Source organism: Antechinus flavipes, chromosome 4, assembly GCF_016432865.1.
Source record: "Antechinus flavipes isolate AdamAnt ecotype Samford, QLD, Australia chromosome 4, AdamAnt_v2, whole genome shotgun sequence".
In the NCBI taxonomy this organism is placed as follows: Eukaryota; Metazoa; Chordata; class Mammalia; order Dasyuromorphia; family Dasyuridae; genus Antechinus; species Antechinus flavipes.
In genome coordinates this window covers 166,454,147-166,474,078 of record NC_067401.1, presented here as the reverse complement: position 1 = coordinate 166,474,078, position 19,932 = coordinate 166,454,147, and the positions used below count along the sequence as shown (strand labels likewise).

At 36.4% G+C, this 19,932-nt stretch overlaps 1 protein-coding gene across 3 annotated transcripts in view; it reads left to right on the top strand.

Annotated features, from left to right (window-relative positions):
* The window catches only part of RPTOR (regulatory associated protein of MTOR complex 1), a 551,396-nt gene that overhangs the window by 499,165 nt on the left and 32,299 nt on the right, over positions 1-19,932 (top strand). For 2 of the 3 annotated variants that reach the window (XM_051995401.1, XM_051995399.1), the window contains 2 exons: positions 4,774-4,878; positions 15,550-15,597. In XM_051995401.1, coding sequence (XP_051851361.1) covers positions 4,774-4,878; positions 15,550-15,597 — 153 coding nt within the window. The remainder of the gene's footprint in view (positions 1-4,773; positions 4,879-15,549; positions 15,598-19,932) is intronic. The other variant, XM_051995400.1, reaches the window with a different exon arrangement.

Below are 19,932 nucleotides of genomic sequence, written 5' to 3'. Positions count from 1 at the left end.
TAATAGGAAGGGGCTAGCTTTTGGTGGGCTTTAAAAACAAAGCATTTTACATTTGATCTTGGAGATAACAGGGACTCACTGGAGTTTATTCTTAGGGCAGGTGTGACAAGTGTGGAGCATTAAGAGTGAAGAATAAGATAAAACCTGTGCTTTGAGATTGCTGGCAGTTGAGTATGAGACTAGACTGGAATAGGGAAAGGCTCTAAACAGCAAGAGAAAAGTGGACATATATAAGAAATATTGGGAAGGTAGAAATGCCAGGATTTGGCAACAACAAATTCAGTGTGTTGGATGAGTGAAAATGAGAAGTCCAAGATGTCACCTAGTTGTGAGCCTAGATGACCAAAAGGATGGTAGTAATACTGGCAGCAATAGAGAAGTTAGGAGGGTAACTTAAGGGGAAAGATAATGATTTCTATTTTGGACATGTTGAGGTTAAGATGTTTCATAGGATATCAATTCAAGATATTCATTGAGAAGGTAGAGATATATGAATGGAGGTTGGGAGAGAAGTGTAATGAGATAAGTAGATCTGAAAATCATTGCATAGAAATGATCATTGAATCCATGAGAGCTGATGAGAACCCTACCTGAGATAATAGAGAAAGAAAAGGAAAAGAAGACCCATGACAGAACTTTAGGAGACATGTGTAGTCAGTCACTATGACTTGGATGAAGATCTAGCAAAGAAATCAGATGGATAAGAGGAGAACCAGAAGAAAACAGTATCAAGCCAAGGAGAAAATATAGCAGGTTTTTGAGAGGTCAAAAAAAGAATAAAGATCAAGACAAGGCCTTTAGATTTGGCAAATAAGAAGTGACTAAAGAAAGCAGTTTTAATTGAATGATGAGGTGAGAACTTCAACTAACAAAGGTGTAGAAGAAAGAAGAGACTGTAGAAGCACTGAGTATAGATGACTTTTTCAAGACTTTTAGCAAAAATTGGAGAAAAAAAAACAAGGATGTTCAGATAAAGTGAGGGTTTTTCATTTATTGTTTTCAAGAGTGAAGGAGACATGGGCATGTTTTTAGGTATCAGGGAAACAGCCAGTGAGCAGGAAGTAATTAAAGATAGAGAGTGGGGATCATAGTAGATGCAATCTGCTGGAGAAACTGAGGTAGAATGAGATCACTCATGCATGTAGAGAGTTTTGACAAAGAGGAGGACTATCTCTAAATGAGATATCAGCAAAAGAGGAGATACTGGTGTATGGTGATTTTCTTCTTTTAAATAAAATAATGGTTCTCCCCGGGAGAGAGCAGGTTTCACAGGGAGGTTTTCTGGAGGCAGTCTTAGTATCAGTTAAGAGTAAATAATCACCAAAAATGCAGCCAGGGTGATAAAAGTTCAAATCTTTTATTGCCTCCAATATAGCCCAGTTAGCTTAGAGGCCTATCTCTCTGCTTGGTTCCAAGAGCTCCCTCCAAATGTCTTCAAATCCAAAGGTTTGCCCTCCAGTCCTCCAGCCAACCAAGTGGAAAATGGAATGGATCTCTCTTGCTTCAGAGAGATTGCTTCTGGCTCTCAATCTCCAATATAGCCCGGTTAGCTTTTCTAAGAGGTCTCTCTCTCTCCTTGATTCTAAGAGCTCTTGCAGCTTTGTCCTTTGCTTCTGCCTCTGCTTTCTTCAGCCTCCAAAGCCAGCACCAAGTTGAATCTGTCTTGCCTCCGAGAGAGTGCTTCTCCTCAACTGAACTGATGCTCCCTTCTCAATCTTCAGCTGAACTCTCTTCTGCCACCAGCCAGCCAAGTGGAAAATGGAATGAATCTCTCTCCGTCTGTTTCTTATATATGAGAGAGAGGAATTGTGGGATACGAGAGAGAGGGATTATGGGTTTTCTCCCATGGTGCTCTCTGGCCCTAAGAGCTTCAAGGGAAGTATGAATTCGGATATCTCATACTAAATCCTGAAATCTCCCAAACGTGTGAACTCCAATGAGTAAAGATGTGAACACAAGCATTGTATCAATTAGTTCTACTTAATACCTTGTTTCAGGTTCTGGCCCAAAACATCAATTCTAATGAGTTAGCAGTTTGTAAAGATTCCAACACTGGTGGAAATCATCTGCTTGACCTGAAATGAAAGAAGAGGAAACTCATGGCAAATGGTCTCAAGTTTATCAGTTTGAAAAGCTAACCTCTTTTTTTTTTCTTTAACTGAGAAGATAGGAGGCATGTCATAGGAAGTTTAAGAAGGAATAAAACAAAATAAAATAAAAAAGGAGAACAAATTGGTTAGGAAGGCATAAAATAATTGCCTTTTGTTATATTGGCATCCCAGTTGATATTATATAGCATAAATCTATAATGGACACAGCACAGTATTGTGCCTTTCTCCAACTTCATTCCATAGTTCATGAAATATGAGCAAAGGAGTAAAGAGTAGAGTAAAACAGGTTTGGGATTTAGCAAGACATGATCAATAATAGGATGAGAGGTCGAAGGTCTTGAATATAGAGTATTATGTAGAATGGAATTGCTCAAGAATTCAATGTAGAGAAGAGACAGTCATATCAGCAAAAGTGTACTTTAGTGTAAGTGAGACTGGAATGTACCTTTAGAAATCAAGAAAGTACTTTCAAGAGGACAGATTAATAGTAAGGGTGGAGAAAAAAAAGACAGGATAAACTAAATGTTCTTGGCTAATGAGGAAGAAAGTAAGGAGAAAAATTCAAATTGAAAGAGAAATCACTGAAAAGTCAAAACCAAAGGAAAGGGAAAGGACATGAAGAAGATCAAGTTAATATTAAATTGAGAATTTTTCATCTAGTTGAACAAAAATTTACTAAAAGTGCCCACTGCATAAACTATTTTTTTCCCCAAATATGAAGTAAGCTACAATCTGTGGATCCCTTGGACAGTTCAAGGTACTGAAATCATCAAGGTTTTGGTGAGGAAACTAATGAGCTCTGAATAATGCAAATACAAAAAGAGAAAAATGAGTCAAAATAAACAGATGAGAAGCTGAAAGAAATACACACATATGAGGTTTTGTTTTATTTTTCAGTGTTCTATTTGGCATTAAAGGCTGGCTATCAGACTTAGGCCATGGCAGACATTCCCCTCACTCTTCTGGTGGGCTTCTATGAAAATGAAATTGATGAGGTGTAGAGGTCTAGATTCCTGGTGATCTAGAGGTTAGCGGCTATAAGAAAGTTATTAAGAATCCCCTTTAAATAGGCCGCAGGTTTTATGAGTGAAAAAATTCACTCATTCTCGAATATTGGTTGCAAAATGAAAGTTTATTCTTAGATAGAAATCAATTTACCCGGAGACTGACTTCTACAGTGGCAGAACTATGGAAAATGGAGTTTTGCTCTGAGAATGCAGTTCTCAGTGGACAGAAGATCCTAGCAGAAAAGGGAGCTACCAAGGTCCATCTGCAAAGACTTTAGTTCATGTAAGCTTATTATATTGGGTATCTTAGTGGGGGTTGGGAAGCCAGATCAGATCAGAACTAGTGGGGGTTGGATGGCCCAAGTAAGTCAGAATGGGGGCTGGGACAAGCCTGGATTTCCTATTGGAATTCAAAGGGATGCTTTTTGACCAAGATATGTAACTGAATCAAAGATTCTGACACTACTGACAGAAACCATACCAGAACACTCTTACGTTATATTTATCAGATACTATAGTGTTTTTGACAAACATCCCACAAAATCTGCAAAAGGTTCATTGGGACCTTGCTCTATTTTTATGAAAGCTTTATTTCCATCTTTCTGTCCAGGAAGAGAATTCCAAACTTTTATTGCAGCCTTAGAAATTTGCTCATACACTGTTATGGGATAATAAATCTGTTCTGAATACTCTCTATACTGACCTTCCCCAGCTAGTTGGTCAAAAGTGACAACTTGTCTGGGGAGGATATGCCTCAGCCAGGAGGGGCTGAGAATCTGAAAGGAATCACAGATCAATAGGAAATACAGTTTCTTAAAAGGACCACAACCCACCTCATTATAGTGACAAACGTATGTCTTCCCTTAATAAAATTCATGAAGAATTGCTTTTCTCTGCTTAGTAGACTTTGAGAACTGACAATAGTTTTCTCAATTCAGTTTCTTAATCTTGACAGTCCAGCTGGTTTCAGTTGTTTCCATTATTGAAACTATAGTTTGTGCATTGACCATAATTAAGCAATGGTAGGAAGGGGATGTGAAAGGGCATCAAGATTTTTTTTTCCTTAGAAATGATTGTTAACTTTTTGTTAAGAAAAAAATAAATCATAGAGGAGCAGAATAGACAAAGTGAAGAGTATATTCAGAGTCTGGGCTTTATCATGGTTATTCTTACAGGTTGAAGCATTTTACACTTAGTACTTCAATACTAATAAAAAGGAAATAAATCACAGGTCCTGGAGAAGCTAAAATTGTTTCAAGAACCTATTCAGTAGTTAACTACGTATGTTTGCCTATGAAAAGGAAAATAATAATGCACCCTCACATGCTCTTTGCTGCATGATTTTCTTTCTTCCTGCCTGCCTGCCTTCGTTTCTTTTTCTTTTTTTTTTTTTTTTTTTGGGGGGGGGGGGGGAATTTGGGTTGCAAAAAGAGGAGCATAAAGAAAAAGAAAAAAGGAACAAATCAAGAAGTATAGGTCCATTTCTTTATCAGTCAGACTACCAAATGAGGCAACATATTCATTCTTTTGCAGTTCATTTGCAGGTCAAATGCAAATCAAATGCAGGTCATTTGACTTCCTATCTCCCCCAAACTCCTGAATAGAGTCTGAAAGAGACAGTGTCTTTGACAGCCTTTTTTTTTTTTCTTTTCCAGATGACGGTGCCATCAGGGTGTGGAAAAATTTTGCAGATGTAGAAAAGAACCCTGAAATGGTGACTGCCTGGCAGGGGCTTTCAGACATGCTACCAACAACAAGAGGTAGGTCTACATCAAATTTTTTTTTAGAGCCTGAAGCATATCACCCAAGGATGCCTTTCCAGAATTGGATGAAGTGATCCATATGGCTCCATTCCTCCTCCAGCAGTGTCAGTAGTGTCTATTTCATTTTGGGATTTCCTGGTAACACAAAACTAACTTGGTTCTTTGTCAAAAACACTATAGTATCTGATAAATATAACATAAGAGTGTTTTGGTGTGGTTTCTGTCAGTAGTGTCAGAATCTCAACCCTTTAGCATTTATGTACTTACTTGCCTCTTTCATTGATATGTGGGAAGTTATGTCATTATCTTTAGTGTAGCTTAAAACTGAGATGGATGTTTCCTAGGAGAAAATGTTTCCTGATTGATGATTAAGACGGAGAGAAGAATCAGGCTTTTCCAGTTTTAGATTATGCTTTTTTTGGTCACTCACAGATGCCTAACGTGTTGTGAACATTTCTATTAGTACCTCAAAAGAGCAGTGATTTCAGCAATGTGGTTATTGCTTCCATTGATACAGATGACAATCTCTTTATTCTTTATTAGATGGTTCCATGAGTTTCTCTATCCAAATATATTCACCACTTACTAGCCAACTCTCTGATAATGAGTTCTCCAAACTTGACTAGATTGGACTTCAGACAGTAGTCTGTTATGTGACTTATACCCACCCAAAGCCTTTCCTGTTTGGTAAGACCTTTCCCTTGGTTATGCTTCACTAGAATAGACTTTAAAAACTCCAAACCATCTCCATGTGAGTGGAGGAGTCATAAGCCATTTTACAAATATTCATATCTAGATGTTCCCATTTTTAGAAAACAATCTTGGTACTACTAGAATGCAAAATGATTATCCTGGATGTATCTCTTTTTGCTCTCTGAGACCTAAAGAATAAGTTTACTGACCACTTGCCCAGCTTGAACTAATAGGGAACAGTATTCCTGTTCTCTGAATTTAGTCAGTGTGATTACAACTGTTTACTTTCACCATCATTTTGGATCACCTGTCTATGTTTTGCACAGCTTTGCATTGCTGCTTTCGGCTCATTGCCTGTCTCCAGTTTGGACATGAATTAGTCATTTCTAATCTGCTTGCTATTCTCTTCAGGTTTAAAGATATAGAGGAACAACATAATTCTAGTCTGTTTTTCACCTAAAACTAGACTGGGAAGCTTAGATAAGAAAATAAAATGCTGTCAGCTCAGTTAGAAGAGGCTACAACAAAGTTTAGCATACAAGAACAATTGCAACTCTTGCTTTAGGACGTAAGTGATATTTTCTTTGCTTTCTTTGTTCAAAGAATAAGAAATGTGTGCATTAGCAGCATTTCCTTTAGAACTTAAGACTAAAGCTATTTGTTAATAAGGTTTCATCTACTAGATTAAAGTAATTGAAATCTGAGTGTTATTTTCTTTTTAAGATGATCTCTAGATTTAATCCTAGTTTTTAAAAAACATTTCCCAAAAAAATACCTTTTTCCTTTTCCCTTTCATTCTCTCTATTCATTTATAATTTATTTCTGTAACCAGATTTGATATTTAGTCTTACCTTTAACATGTTTTCTTTGATGGCTTTCCTCTTTCAGGTATTGTTCTTGCATCTAATTAAAGGAATGCTTTTTTAGTAGATTCTCTCTCTATTTTTTTGAAATCTTGATATTAAAGGGTGCTGTTCTGACTTGTTCTTATGTCTGATGGAAAGAGCCAGATGCCAGGGGCCTTCTCAATCAAGGGGAATCTTTCCAAAGTGTGCCTCATTGCAAATCAGAAAATGTTCACATCTATTATCTGATTCCTTATATCCACTCCCAACCAATATCCTTTGCAAAGAGATTTTAAAAGCATATTGGAAGTAGTAATAGTCAAATATATTTGTTGAAGAACTTGAAACCAGCAGAAGTAATAGAACAGAAAACTTGAATTGGCCTACTTAATTTCTAACTGCACAGGCTGGTTAACCTTTAGGATGCTATGAAGAAGTCCTTATCACACTTTTGATCCCACAATTTACCCTAACTCCATCTTAGCCCTTTAGGTATTTGTACCATAGCCAAATGACCCTCATCTGTGTTGCAAGGGTAGAACAGAACTCCCTTCTGAAGAAGGTGAAAGGACTCAAAGAATACCTAAATACATTCCAGTTTATAAGGAAGAACAAATAATTCCTAAAAGAAACTAAATCAGAATACTAGATAGCAGAATCAGTAGTCATAAGTGTCTTTAAAACTTTAGGCTAGAGCATAGTTATGTAGCTAATAAGGTAAAATTCAATAGGAATAAATATAAAAAGTCTTACCCATGGGTATAAAAAATCAACTTATGCATATGATGGAGAAGGCATAATTAGGTAGAAAATTAGACTGAGGCTGTTTTCAACAACGAGATGATCCAGGCCAGCTCCAATGAGCTACACCCAGGGAATGAAACTGTGTGTATGGGAACTAAGTGTGGATCACAATATAACATTTTCACCGTTTTTTGTTATTGTTTGTTTGCATTTTATTGTCTTTCTCATTTCTTTTTTCTTTTTGATTTGATTTTTCTTGTATAAAAGATAATTGTAATTATAAAATAATTGTATAAGTTGTACAAATTGTATAAATATGTATGCATATGTTGGATTTAACATATAATTATTATATCTTTTTACCATGTTTAAAAAATTAAAACAAACTAAATAAATAAATAAATAAAAAGCAGAAACAAAGAAAGAAAAGAAAATTAGACTTGAAAAGATCTGAGAGCTTTATTGGACAGCAAGGTCAGCATAAAACAACAGTTTGATATAAGCCACAACAGCTAATGCAGAATTGGTTCTCATTAAGGGAAATTTACTTTCCAGGATTAGGAAAGTGATTTTATTTTATCTTCTATTCTATTCTATCCTCATCAGAACCTCTAGATTACTATGTTTAGTTTTGGGAATTAAGAAGGATATTGATAAGTTCAAGAGAGGAAGACAACAGGATGGCATAGGACTTTAAGTCTGTCATGAGAATCATTTGGAGAACCTTGGCATAATTAATCTGGAGAAAAGAAGACCCATATTAGATATGATTGCTGTCTTCAAGTATTTGAAGGCTTGTCATAGAGAACAAGAATCAAACTTGTTCTGTTTGATCTGTTTGCTCCTTGATCATGGAGAGCAGAACCTGGAGTTGCAGATTTAGCCTTAATATCAAGAAAATATTTCCCATCAACTAGAACAATCCAAAAGTAGAATACTTTGCCTTGAGAGATGATGGGTTTCCCTTCATTAGTCTCTAAACTGAAGCCAGATGATACATATTGGCTATGTTATAATAGGCATTCCTTGCATGTTTGGATTGAACCATATGGATTTTGATTTGAATTCTCAAATCCTACGATAATGAATTCTGTTTGAGTTTGAGATACCTTAGGGACATCCAATTCAAGATGTCCAGTAGTCAGTTTTTGATGCTAGAATAGTGCTCCAAAGAGAGACTAAAGCTAGATCTGGGAGTCATCTGCATAGAGTTGATAATTGAAGCAATGGGACTGATGAGATCGCGAAATAAAAGAATATAGAGAGAAGAGGGCCCTCAGTGAGGAATGTGATGTGGATGATAAATCAGCAAAAGAGGCTGAAGAGTGCTCAATAAAGATAAAGATCCAGAAATGAGAAAATATCCAGGAGGAGAGGCTTGTCAAAAGTAGTCAGACAAGTCAAGAACTATTAAAATTGGAGGGGGAGGAGGTTAATTAGATTTTTACAAGTAAGAGATCATTAATAACTTACTAGAGTTCCATTGCAGTTGAATGATAAGGGCAAAAGCAAACTTTAGTAGGTTAGAAGAAAATGGGAAGAAATGGAGATATCTGGGATAAATAACTATTTTCAAGGATTTTGACTGGAAGAGGGAGGAGAGGTGCGTAATCTGCTCTAGTGAGAGTTTTTTGATGACAGAATAGACTTGGGCATGTTTGTAAAGAGCAATGAAAAAATCATTTATAAGGAAATACTAAAGACTACTAAGAGACAGTATAGGCAAGTTAGAGCAATTTTCTAGGCAGCTAATAAGACATAATATCAAGGGTACATGTAGAGAAATTGTCAAGAAAGAAATCTAATTCTTCATTATAACAGGAGTGAAAGAAAGTTTAAGGAATGATATTGAGTTTGGGGTGTCATGACAATGTTAAAGAATTTATGGTCAATGACCTTGATTTTCTTGGAAAAAATTCAAAACTTCACCTTGAGAGATATTTGAGGGGAGTGAAAAGTGAATGAGGACTTTGAGGACAGAAGAAAAAGTTTGTAAAGAACAATTTTGAAGAATAGAAGAGTAAAAGAATTATAATACTGCAGTGAAGGCTCAGATGAGTTTATGTAACATAAATTTGCAATGGACCCATGGTCCTGATTTGGAGCCTGTTTATTGTCCAGAGGAATGACATAGTTAGAATTGCAGTTAAGAAAAATTATCTTGGCAACTATATGAAAAATAGATTGGAGTGGGGAGACTTGAGGCTAGGAGACTAATTATGAGGCCAGAAACAGTGCAAGCCTGAACCAAGTGGTGACTTTGCTTATAAAGAGAAGAGGTCAGAAAGGAGAGATGTTAGGATGGCAAGAATTTGTGCTTAATTGGCCAAGAGAGAATGAGGATAACAATGAAGTTATAAACTTGGGAAATGAGATTGATAGAAGTACCCTTTACCAAAGGAAGAAAGCTTGGTCGAGGGAAAGATTTTAGGGAAAAGGTAATAAGTTTTGTCTTAAGACTCCCATCCCTTAAGTTTTGTTGACTTTTGAGAGGTACTTTTAAAAAGCAATGACCTCCTCAATAAATCTGGTGCTTTTTTCTAACCTGATATATAGATATATAGAGATATGTAGATATATTTTTTATGAAGTTTACCTAAGCCAGTAAGATCAAGTAACAGTAGTTCCCATTAATATCTTACTTCTTGAAGAACTCAAGAATTCAGAGCAGGTAATAATTACTGAGAATTTCAGTTTTATGCCACTCATCTCCTTTTCATCCAAACAGCCCCACCCTCCCTTATCTTTCCGAAAATCTGCCTATTATGTGAACGAAGAAACAGAGCTTGATGTGGCAAAGTCATTGATGAGATGAGTAAGATTATCTAGGAATGTCATAGAGTAGGATAAAGTACAGTGGCAGCCATGCTTAGAAGAGCCATCTCTGATCTTGGGCATCTTTCACACACTTTTCTCTTGTTGGGGGTAGAGGTATGATAAATATATCATAATAGGGTTTTCCAAGAAAGGACAGACCTTTAAGGAACTTTACTAAAGTTCCAGGAAGTAACCTTTCTGAAACACTGAAAAAAATCTTCTTAAGAAAGCTCGGCCTAGTCATTTTAGAAGGAGCAGAAAGAAGAATCATCTAGATTTCTGGAGATGGGGGATTCCTCCCTGTCTCTGCCACTGTCTAGCTGTATGTCCTCAGACAATTCACTTTACATCTCTGACTCCCATTTTCTTTTGCAAAATTATTAGGAAACTGGATTAAATCCCTGGGATCCCTTGCAATTCTAATATTCCATGACTAAAAGTGATGATAATACAATATTAAATCTTAGATTTGAATCTGAAAGGCACTTTTCTTTTTTGCAGATGTAAATAAAGGGAATCAGACGCCCAAAGATATTAAATGACCTAGCCATAATCACACAAACTAGAATTCAAACCCAGAATCTCTAATTCCAAATCCAACACTCTTCCTACTCTATCCTCTCACAGTCTCATGTTGCCTATGTTCTGTAGAATACTTTCAGTTAATGAAAATAAATAAATGTAATTCAAAGTCTTGTAATAGTGATGCTCCCCTTTCCTTAGGTTCCAAAGGACAGTAATATTAGCAACATTATTTTGTTCTCAATTTCTGTTCTGTGTGCCACAAATTTCTTCCTCTCCTCTATCTGGCCTTAGAAAAGTCCTACAAACATTACTGAGTGTCAGATAATCTGTTGGTCAATGATAGCTAAATTCCTGAGACAATAGTGAATAGACCACCCCTCAAACTTCCCTGTAAGCCATAAAATTAGCAATCAAGAGAAAGAAGATAGATTTATAGGATAAAGTTAGCTCTTGTCTAACTTTGTCCTATAAATCTATCTTCTTTATCTTGATTCCTTGATAAATTCTTTTGGAACTTAGCCTGCTTCAATTGGCATTATAATTACAATAAACTTTGTCTCTTTACTTGGATATGGGTTTAAGTCTGCAAATCCTCACGACACTGATCTGCAACCTTATCCTTTTGGGGTCCCTTCTGAACCACAACAATCTCATAGCAATCAAATCACAGGTGAAGATTTGTAACTTCATGGATGGACAAAAGAAGGATTTAGATGGAGGAGAGGAAGAAATTTGCGGCACACAAATAAATTCCAGTCTTCTGGCCTTAGAAAAGTCCTACAAACATTACTGATTGTCAGATAGATAATCTGTTGGTCAGTGATAACTAAATTCCTGAGACAATAGTGAATAGACCACCCCAGAAGACTTTAGAATTATTGACAGACTGTCAGAACAATAGCACTTTGGTCAGAAGACCTCAGGATGACTAATATATCTTCCCTAAAGTCTAAGGGAAGAAATATTATTATATTTCTAGGCCAGAAGATTTTTACAACCATTGACAGACAGATTGTCAGAACGGTAGTACTCTAAGGTCAGGGAATCTCCTTTCTACTATGTACCTCATCTCTAGATGTACCTCTAGAAGCTGTACTCATCAAGATCACTGAGTCCTAGGAAGAGATTAAGTGGCAAGAGTCAGAAAGATTCTACATCTATAGAGACCCATGCCATTTCCTCATGCACCTAGGATCTCACCATTTTCAGCAAGTGTCCCCCTCCATAATCAAAAACTGATATTTCTCTGAGCCTCCTAGTCTTTCATTCCCTATGTCTCACCTCTTCTAAGTCTCTTCTTCACCTCCCTCAGGATCTCCAGGCTACCCCTCAGTACGTCAACCCTGCCCTAATCTTCATTTTCTCTTCTCTCCAATTTTGACCCTTCACTGTCTTCTACACTCAGATCCCTTGTCCTCTTGCCTATTAGCATATATGCCTTGCCAAACTTCACCCTTGGATTACTCCCATCCTCTTTCTTCTTCCCTCCATTCATACAACCATGGTGATTACATTATAAATTCTTGTTATCCAACTTCAACTGGGCCCCTGGTGAGGCAATTCCACCCATACCTATTCCCTAGCTCTTTCCTTATCAAAACTTTTCCAAATCTTTTCTTCTCTCCTTCAGCAAAGGACCTCACTTCTTAACTTAACTGAAAATGTTGAGGTTATTCAACACAAGCTCCTTCTTTCCCCTTTATCTTCATCTCAAAACCCTGAGGTTTTATTTCCTGCTCTTTTTGTATCCCTAGGTTCTGACATTAAAATACTTCTCACGCTTGCCAAGAGCTATCTACATGTGTCCTTGCACCTATCCCTTGCCATCTTCTCCAGCCAATTATAATGTCAATCATACTCTTTCTAATCTTCAGTCTTGTCACAACTGTAGCCCATCCTTTAAAAAAAAATTTCAGTAGATCAAAAGATGAAATTTTCATCCCTTTAAGCTATCATAAAATAAATACTATTTCTCTCAGGTTTGTAATTTTGATGTTACTCTCAACTCCTCACTCTCACCTCACATATCTAGTCATTTGCTAAATCTTGAGGTTTCTACATCTACATCATCTCTCACATGTAACCCCCTTTTTCTATTCTACTAGTATCTACTGTTCTACCAAGTACCAGTTCAGGTCCTTATCATCTCTCACTTATTTCATTATTATTTCAATCTCCTAATTGCTGTTCTTACCTTAAATCTCTCCTCATCCTTTTATACTCCACATAACTGCCAAGATGATTTTTCTCAGGTAAATATCTGATTATGATTCTCCTGCTCAATCAATTGCAGAGGATCCTTATTAGTTCTAAGAGAAAATATACTATCTTCTATTTAGCTTTCCATGCCCTTCACCACATGTCCTCAAACCTTTTATTTCTGTCTCATTACTCCCCTTCTTAAACTCTGATATTTGAGTATATTGCAGAGACCTTCCTCTTTAATATACAGTGAAGCTAGAGGTATGGGCTGGGCTAAGAATGAAAATTCTTGAGGTTAGAAATATAGATTGTACACATGTTGAAAAAGGAGTTTTAAAACTAAACAGAGGGACTGGAACAACAACCCCTCTTCTGTCTCCATGTCTTCACACTGCTAACTGTGTCCTGCATCTACATCTGCAGCACCTCATCATTTGTATTTCTTCCAGACACAGCTCAAACACCACCTTCTACATTATCTTGCCACACTTTGTACTTAATTACTTTGTATTTATTCTCTTTGCATTTATTTTGAATATGCTTTTTTTTTTACTCGCTTTCTCCCATGTTAAAATGTAAATCCCTTGTGAATGGAGAGTTTTATTTATTGTATTTGTCTTCTCAGTATTTAGCAGCAGTGTCTATGCCTGACACATAGTTGGTGCCTAATAGATGCTTTTTTATTAACTAACAAGAAGAGAGAATATGAAAACCTTCCTTCAGCAAGATGGTATACTAAGCCCAACTCCCTAAGATGTGTCTTATAAGAAAAAGAACAAAGATTAGAAGAACTGCATATGTTTAACCTATATTGGATTACTTTCTCTCTAGGGGTGGGAAGAGAAAAATTTGGAATACAAGACTTTTACAAAGATGAATGTTGAAAACTATCTTTGGGTGTATTTTGAAAATAAAAAGCTATTATTAGAAAAGAAAGAATGAAAGGAAAACAAACAGAAAATATAAAGACTGAGTACGTCAAACAAGTCACCATTGTAATGAATAAAAGAAAGCCAGAAGAAATCTTCAGAAAGAAAGAACAAAACTCTTAAGAGCCATAAGCCTTCAGAAAAGAAAATTGACAAGCCCCAGGAACCTATAGATTTAGAGGCATAATAAGAGATATAAAGGAAAAACCACTGGAAATAACAACCCTGATAGAAGAATTCACAGACAGGAGAATTGGCAAAAAAAAAAAAAAAAAAAAAATGTTATGCCTATTGATGGTGGGAAAATCTTAATGAAATAGTAGAATACAGGGGTTCAAAGATGGTAAGAAAAAAAAGATAGATAAAATTAAAAGATCAAACAATAAAATCAAACCAGAATGTCAAAAGTGGGAGACTACAGACTTCTACAAATCAAAATAGCAGAGCCAGACAAACAAACTTGGTAAGAATTATTGGTTTCTCAGAAAATGTTTTTTAAAAGTCTTTGTCTCAATATTCCAGGAAATAACATAAGAAAAATTTTCCATCAGTGTGCAAATCTGAAGAATTCTCAAATAGAAGTTTTATATACTCCAAGGCAGAAAATAAACATACAGTAACTAGCTGAAAAGGGAGGAGATAGGATTTCCAAATACCATTTTTCATTCCTTGTTCTTGCTTCTTCATGAATATGCTTGGAATAAAACTGTTTGCCCTGGGCAGTGTCTTCAGGAGTTTAAAGATTCTCTAGCTTTCTGACTGCTTTCTAAGTTACTCACTAGGTAGCCTATTTCAAAAAGTGATTTGATAGATTGATCTCTGAGATAAGAGTGACACTCTCTTCTAGTGGTCCTCTGGTTCTTTGATTTCAATGCAAAAGATGTACAGAACCTCTACATCATCACAGAAGCAACTCCTACCACATGTGCACAATGAGGACATAGTCTTGTGTATACTTTCTCACATACTCTTGAATTACTTACAAAAATCAAGAAGTGACCAGAAAATCAAAAGAGGTTTTTGTTCAAGATCTTTCTCCTTAGATACCCAGATTGAGAAATGGAAATGGTTGATGAGACCACCTAAAGAGTCATTTTGGAAACCAGTAACCTGACTTGAATTCCCTTGGGTTACCATCTATTATTGTTCCAACTCCTAAAGAAGATCTCATTTCACAGAAATTGGCCTGCAGAAAGCTATTTATTTTGGCAGAAGGAGCAACTTCATTTCCTTACCAAGCCAAGTCTTATGTATCCCAACAGAGCTCCATTATACTGCAGTCAGTTTCTACCATTCTGACATTTGTCCTGCTTTCTAGGAGAAGTTTTGTTGTTGTTGTTTTATGGTTTGAACTTAATTCTTTCCATTACTAATTTCTCACCATAGTTTTATTCCCTCAAAACAGAGCATCTATAAATTTGATTATCCCTGGACATGCTAATTACTTATCTTGTCTTCTACCAAAGAACTTGCTCAGTCCCCTCAGCTCCTTATTGGCCTTTGGTCCACCCTCAAATGTGGCTTACTTGATGCTACATTTTATTAAAGTTAGTTAGATTGATCATTTACGTTGCAGTTAGACGACACATGTTGCACAGATAGCTTTGATACCCAGGGCATTTACAATTGGAAAAATACTTGATATCAAACCAGTATTATTAGCCAGAAAGTGTTAATTATTTTTGTGTTTGTAAAATAGAATGATTTTATAGGCAGGTTGTTACAACCAAGTCATTCCTTTCCCTTTGGATAGAAGCATGTTATGAACTTGAACATTCTCTTCTGCACTCATTCCACTTTCTTTTCTCTTTTGAGTTTTCTTTCTAATCTTGCTTTGTTTTGTTTTAATTTATTTTGCTTTGCCTGACCAGCTTACCCTTAGCACCAATCCCCTAATCCCTATTTCCTCACAGGTCTGGCCCGAAGGGTTTCAATCTATCTTGACCGAAGTAAGCAGGGAGGTGAGTGTTTTCTTTCCTCTTACCTACAACCATCCATGGAACTGTCGACACTTGCCTTCATTTTGTTGATTCTTAAAGTGTTGTTGTTGTTGTTGTTGTTGTTGTTGTTGTTATTCCTTTTCACATCTTCTAGGTTCTTTTGCTGCAGGGAGACAAGGTTAAGGAATTTAGATTTGCTTCTTTTGCTTCATTTTTTATTACGTGAACAGAAGAGATAGGACATGTCTGAGTGGAGAAATTGGATAATTATAAGGAACTGAGAAGAAAACCCACCTTTTTAAAATGAGATTTAAATGTTTCATCTAAAAGTTGTACTTTGGGCTCAAAGTTTTAGTTTTTCATAACTACTCGTGTGTGTGACTCACATTTTTCCTGCCTAATCTCTCCAACCACTGGGCATTTTCTATATAGAAGGAAACTAGTTCATGTTATTTTCATCTCCCCAAGACCCTTTTCCCTTAACTTTTGAATTGGAACATAAAAAAAATCCAAATCTAAATCCAATAATCTTGACTTCATTATGACTATATTCTTGTAAAATGATTTACAGGTGAATGTAATATCCTGATTGGCTTTAGATATGCTTTACTAGGAAGAATATAGCCATTGGAACATATCTGGAAAGGATTCTAATTTTTTTCCACCTGTTTGAGAAGGCTCTGTATCATTAAACTAAACTCTATGCTATTTGAAATACCTGTTTTTATCAGAAAACTTCACATATAAACTCAGAATTTGTAAATAAATGGTATTCTAAATTACTAGAACATCTGAGTGATAGCCATAGCTGGTTAGAGAGTTCTATGTTTGACTGATTTTACATATTTAACTTTCTAACTACTGCATTTCTATTTGAAACAGGAGTTCTTTTTTCATTTATATGGAAAGTTTTAGAAAAACTTTTTTAGAAAATTTCTTTTTTCTAAGGCTCACTAAAAAGAGAATGAATACATTCTTTCACCTTTAATTTTCAGAGCTGTGTGATCATCCCTCAAGTAAACTGTTTCGTCATAGACTAGCTTTTAGTTGGTCATTTCTCTCTAATGACATAAATGATATTCCCAGCTGTGTGACTGCTAAAGCAAGATTACCAAGGAAACTCTAGGCTTCAGTTATACTCTCAGAATTATTAAGGATGTGAGAATCATAGACTTGAAAACTGAAAAACTTCTACAGACATGCTGAAACCACATTTTGTAAAGCATTTAGGGCTGAAAAGGTGAAGAATATAGGAAATAAAGCATGACTAGCAGGATTAGTGTTAGAATTCTTACAAGATGCTAAGTCAGTAGAATTGATAGAGACAATGGTTATTTAGCAGGATGCTTAACAGTTCTCTAGATATACTTCGTACTTACCGTGTTTCCCCAATAATAAAATACCGTCTTATTATTTTTTTGGACAGAAAAACACCAGAGGGCTTATTTTCAGGGGAGGGCTTATTTTAATGAACATTGACAGCAATTTTAATAAACAGGTAAATGTGAACAAAAAAAAAGTACCTTTATTCAATAATGATCATGTCATCTTTTTCAACAACATCGTCATAAATGTCCATACCCTGAATTCCGTCCTGGATGTCTTGCGCCTCTATTTCCTTCAGAAGAAGTGGACCCAATCCGTCATGTCCAGCAATATAGCTCTCTTTAAATGAACATGTCTTGTCCAGGTAACCTGCTCATAGTACTTTGGCAACACAGCTGTCAGTAATTTTATCCCATGACTTCTTCACCCAAGTCACGACTTCTTGCAGACAGGGCTTCACAAAGTTTCCACGCTGATTTCTTTCCATTCTATTTTCAATGTAGTCATTGACTTCCATGCGCAAATGGTCCTTGAATGGCTTGTTTATTGCAGTATCAAGGGTCTGGAGATAGGCAGTCATTCCTGCAGGAATCATTACTTGATCTGTTCTTCTCTCTGCAAGGAAGTTCATTTCTTTAGCGTGGTGAGTGCTGGCTGAGTTCTTCTTTTATCCTCCATCATGCCCCCTGAATTCTTTTATCCTCCATCATGCCCCTTTTATCCTCCATCATGCCCCCTCACTCCCGCTTACATAACGGGTTTCCTGCCTCAGCTCTCCTCCACGGCACTGCTCTCAGTGGCACCAGCAAGCAAATCACTGGGGAAGAACAGGATGACGCGCTCACTGCTGCAGCTCTGATTGGATGTAGCTCGGAGCGCGGCATGCGTTTCACCCGGTTGGGGGGTGGGGAAGGAAGGTGCCTACAGAGGGTACCTAATGTAGCGTGTAGCACAGGGGATCACCTTCACTACAGTAGCAATCTCAATAGGGCTTATTTTGGGGGGAGGGCTTATTTTAGAGGAATCTTACACAGTAAGGGGAGGGCTTGTTTTCAGAATAGGTCTTATTATCGGGGAAACATGGTACTACAGTTCCACAAGATTCACACCTTTAAGAGGGCATATATAAGGTAGGAGCCTCAACCAGGATTCACTCCGGGAGATTCATAAGCCAGGATTCAATCAAGGAGATTCACAAGGCAGAGATGGTAGTTGGGCAGAACTAAGGAAGACAGAGAAGTGGTGGCAGGCTGTCTTGTGGAGAACACTGAAACCAAGAGGCAGACGGCCTCCAGAAAGATTTTAAAAGAGACAATAAAGGATTTGGACATTAACTCCTGGCTGCATTTGAGGTGATTATTACACTGAGCTGAACTTAAGGCTGTTCCCAGAAGCCCCCCAAGAAACCTGCTCCCAGAGGAGATTATATTTTAGAGAAGAACATTACAAGTTAGGATTATTTTGTTTAAAGTGAAAAAAATCTAAAATTTTTAAGCTATAGAAAAAGTTCTAAAAAAAGATATTGACCACTGAATCACCATGTGCAAAGGCAAAAATCCTAAGAAAAAGGTTTACGTTGTCATGGAAAGGTTTAAATTAGACAAAAGAAAAGCATTTTTTTAAATCAGAAAGTGTGATTAAGCACTGAAATAAGTTCTTTGGGGAATTATGCTCTGTTTTCCTAGTGCCTACCCATAGTACCTAATTTGCAGTAAGCATGTAGCAAAGCATTGTTGAAGGAATACATTTATATTTCTTGATTCAGGTATTGAATCATACCTCTATGTAAAATGTAGAAACTTGACTAGATGACCTTTTCAGCTCAATAATTGATTGAATTCTTGGTAATAGGAAGCCAGAGGGGGCAGGCATGAAATTATGGTGACTTCAATAGGTCAAAATTGTTTGCCCTAAGTAAATTCAAAAGAAATTCATAGTGTTAATCTTTGCTAACCTTTTAATACCCAGTTCTAAATCAAATACTACTTTGTTAGGAGTACCCAGTATTTCCTTGAAAAGCAAAAATCTTGAAACATACGTGACCTAAAGGAAATAAAGGGTTCTTCTACTCTTTTAATTATGGCATTGTGCATTAAAGAAGTTGTTTAAACTTTTCTCTTTGTGATATAGTAAGATAAATCTTAAATCTTTGATTAATCTTCATTAACTGAGGACTAAAATGCAAATACTGTGGTTACCAGAAAAGTGCTGATTGCTAGAATATATAGTAGAAAAGGAAGTTATGAATCAGGATCCTTTAATTTGAAACCTTTGCATTCCCTCTGATTATCAGGAAGCTTATAGGAATTTACTGGTGGACTATTATCCTCCTCACTTTCTGTTTCTTTAGAAATTCATAGGCAAAAAATGTTTGTAGCAGCCCTGTTTGTAGTGGCTAGAAACTGGAAAATGAATGGATGCCCATCAATTGGAGAATGGCTGGGTAAATTATGGTATATGAATGTTATGGAATATTATTGTTCTGTAAGAAAGGACCAGCAGGATGAATACAGAGAGGACTGGCGAGACTTACATGAACTGATGCTAAGTGAAATGAGCAGAACCAGCAGATCATTATACACTTCGACAACGATATTGTATGAGGACATATTTTGATGGAAGGGGATTTCTTTGACAAAGAGACCTGAGTTTCAATTGATAAATGACAGACAAAAGCAGCTACACCCAAAGAAAGAACACTGGGAAACGAATGTGAACTATCTGCATTTTTGTTTTTCTTCCCGGGTTATTTATACCTTCTGAATCCAATTCTCCCTATGCGACAAGAGAACTGTTCGGTTCTGCAAACATATATTGTATCTAGGATATACTGCAACATATCCAACATATAAAGGACTGCTTGCCATCTAGGGGAGGGGGTGGAGGGAGGGAGGGAAAAAAATTGGAACAGAAACGAGTGTCAATATAAAGTAATTATTAAATAAAAATTAAAAAAAAAAAAAAGAAATTCATAGGCAAATATAAAGTCTAAAATTATCAGAACCTGATCAAAGGGAATTCCCCGCTCCA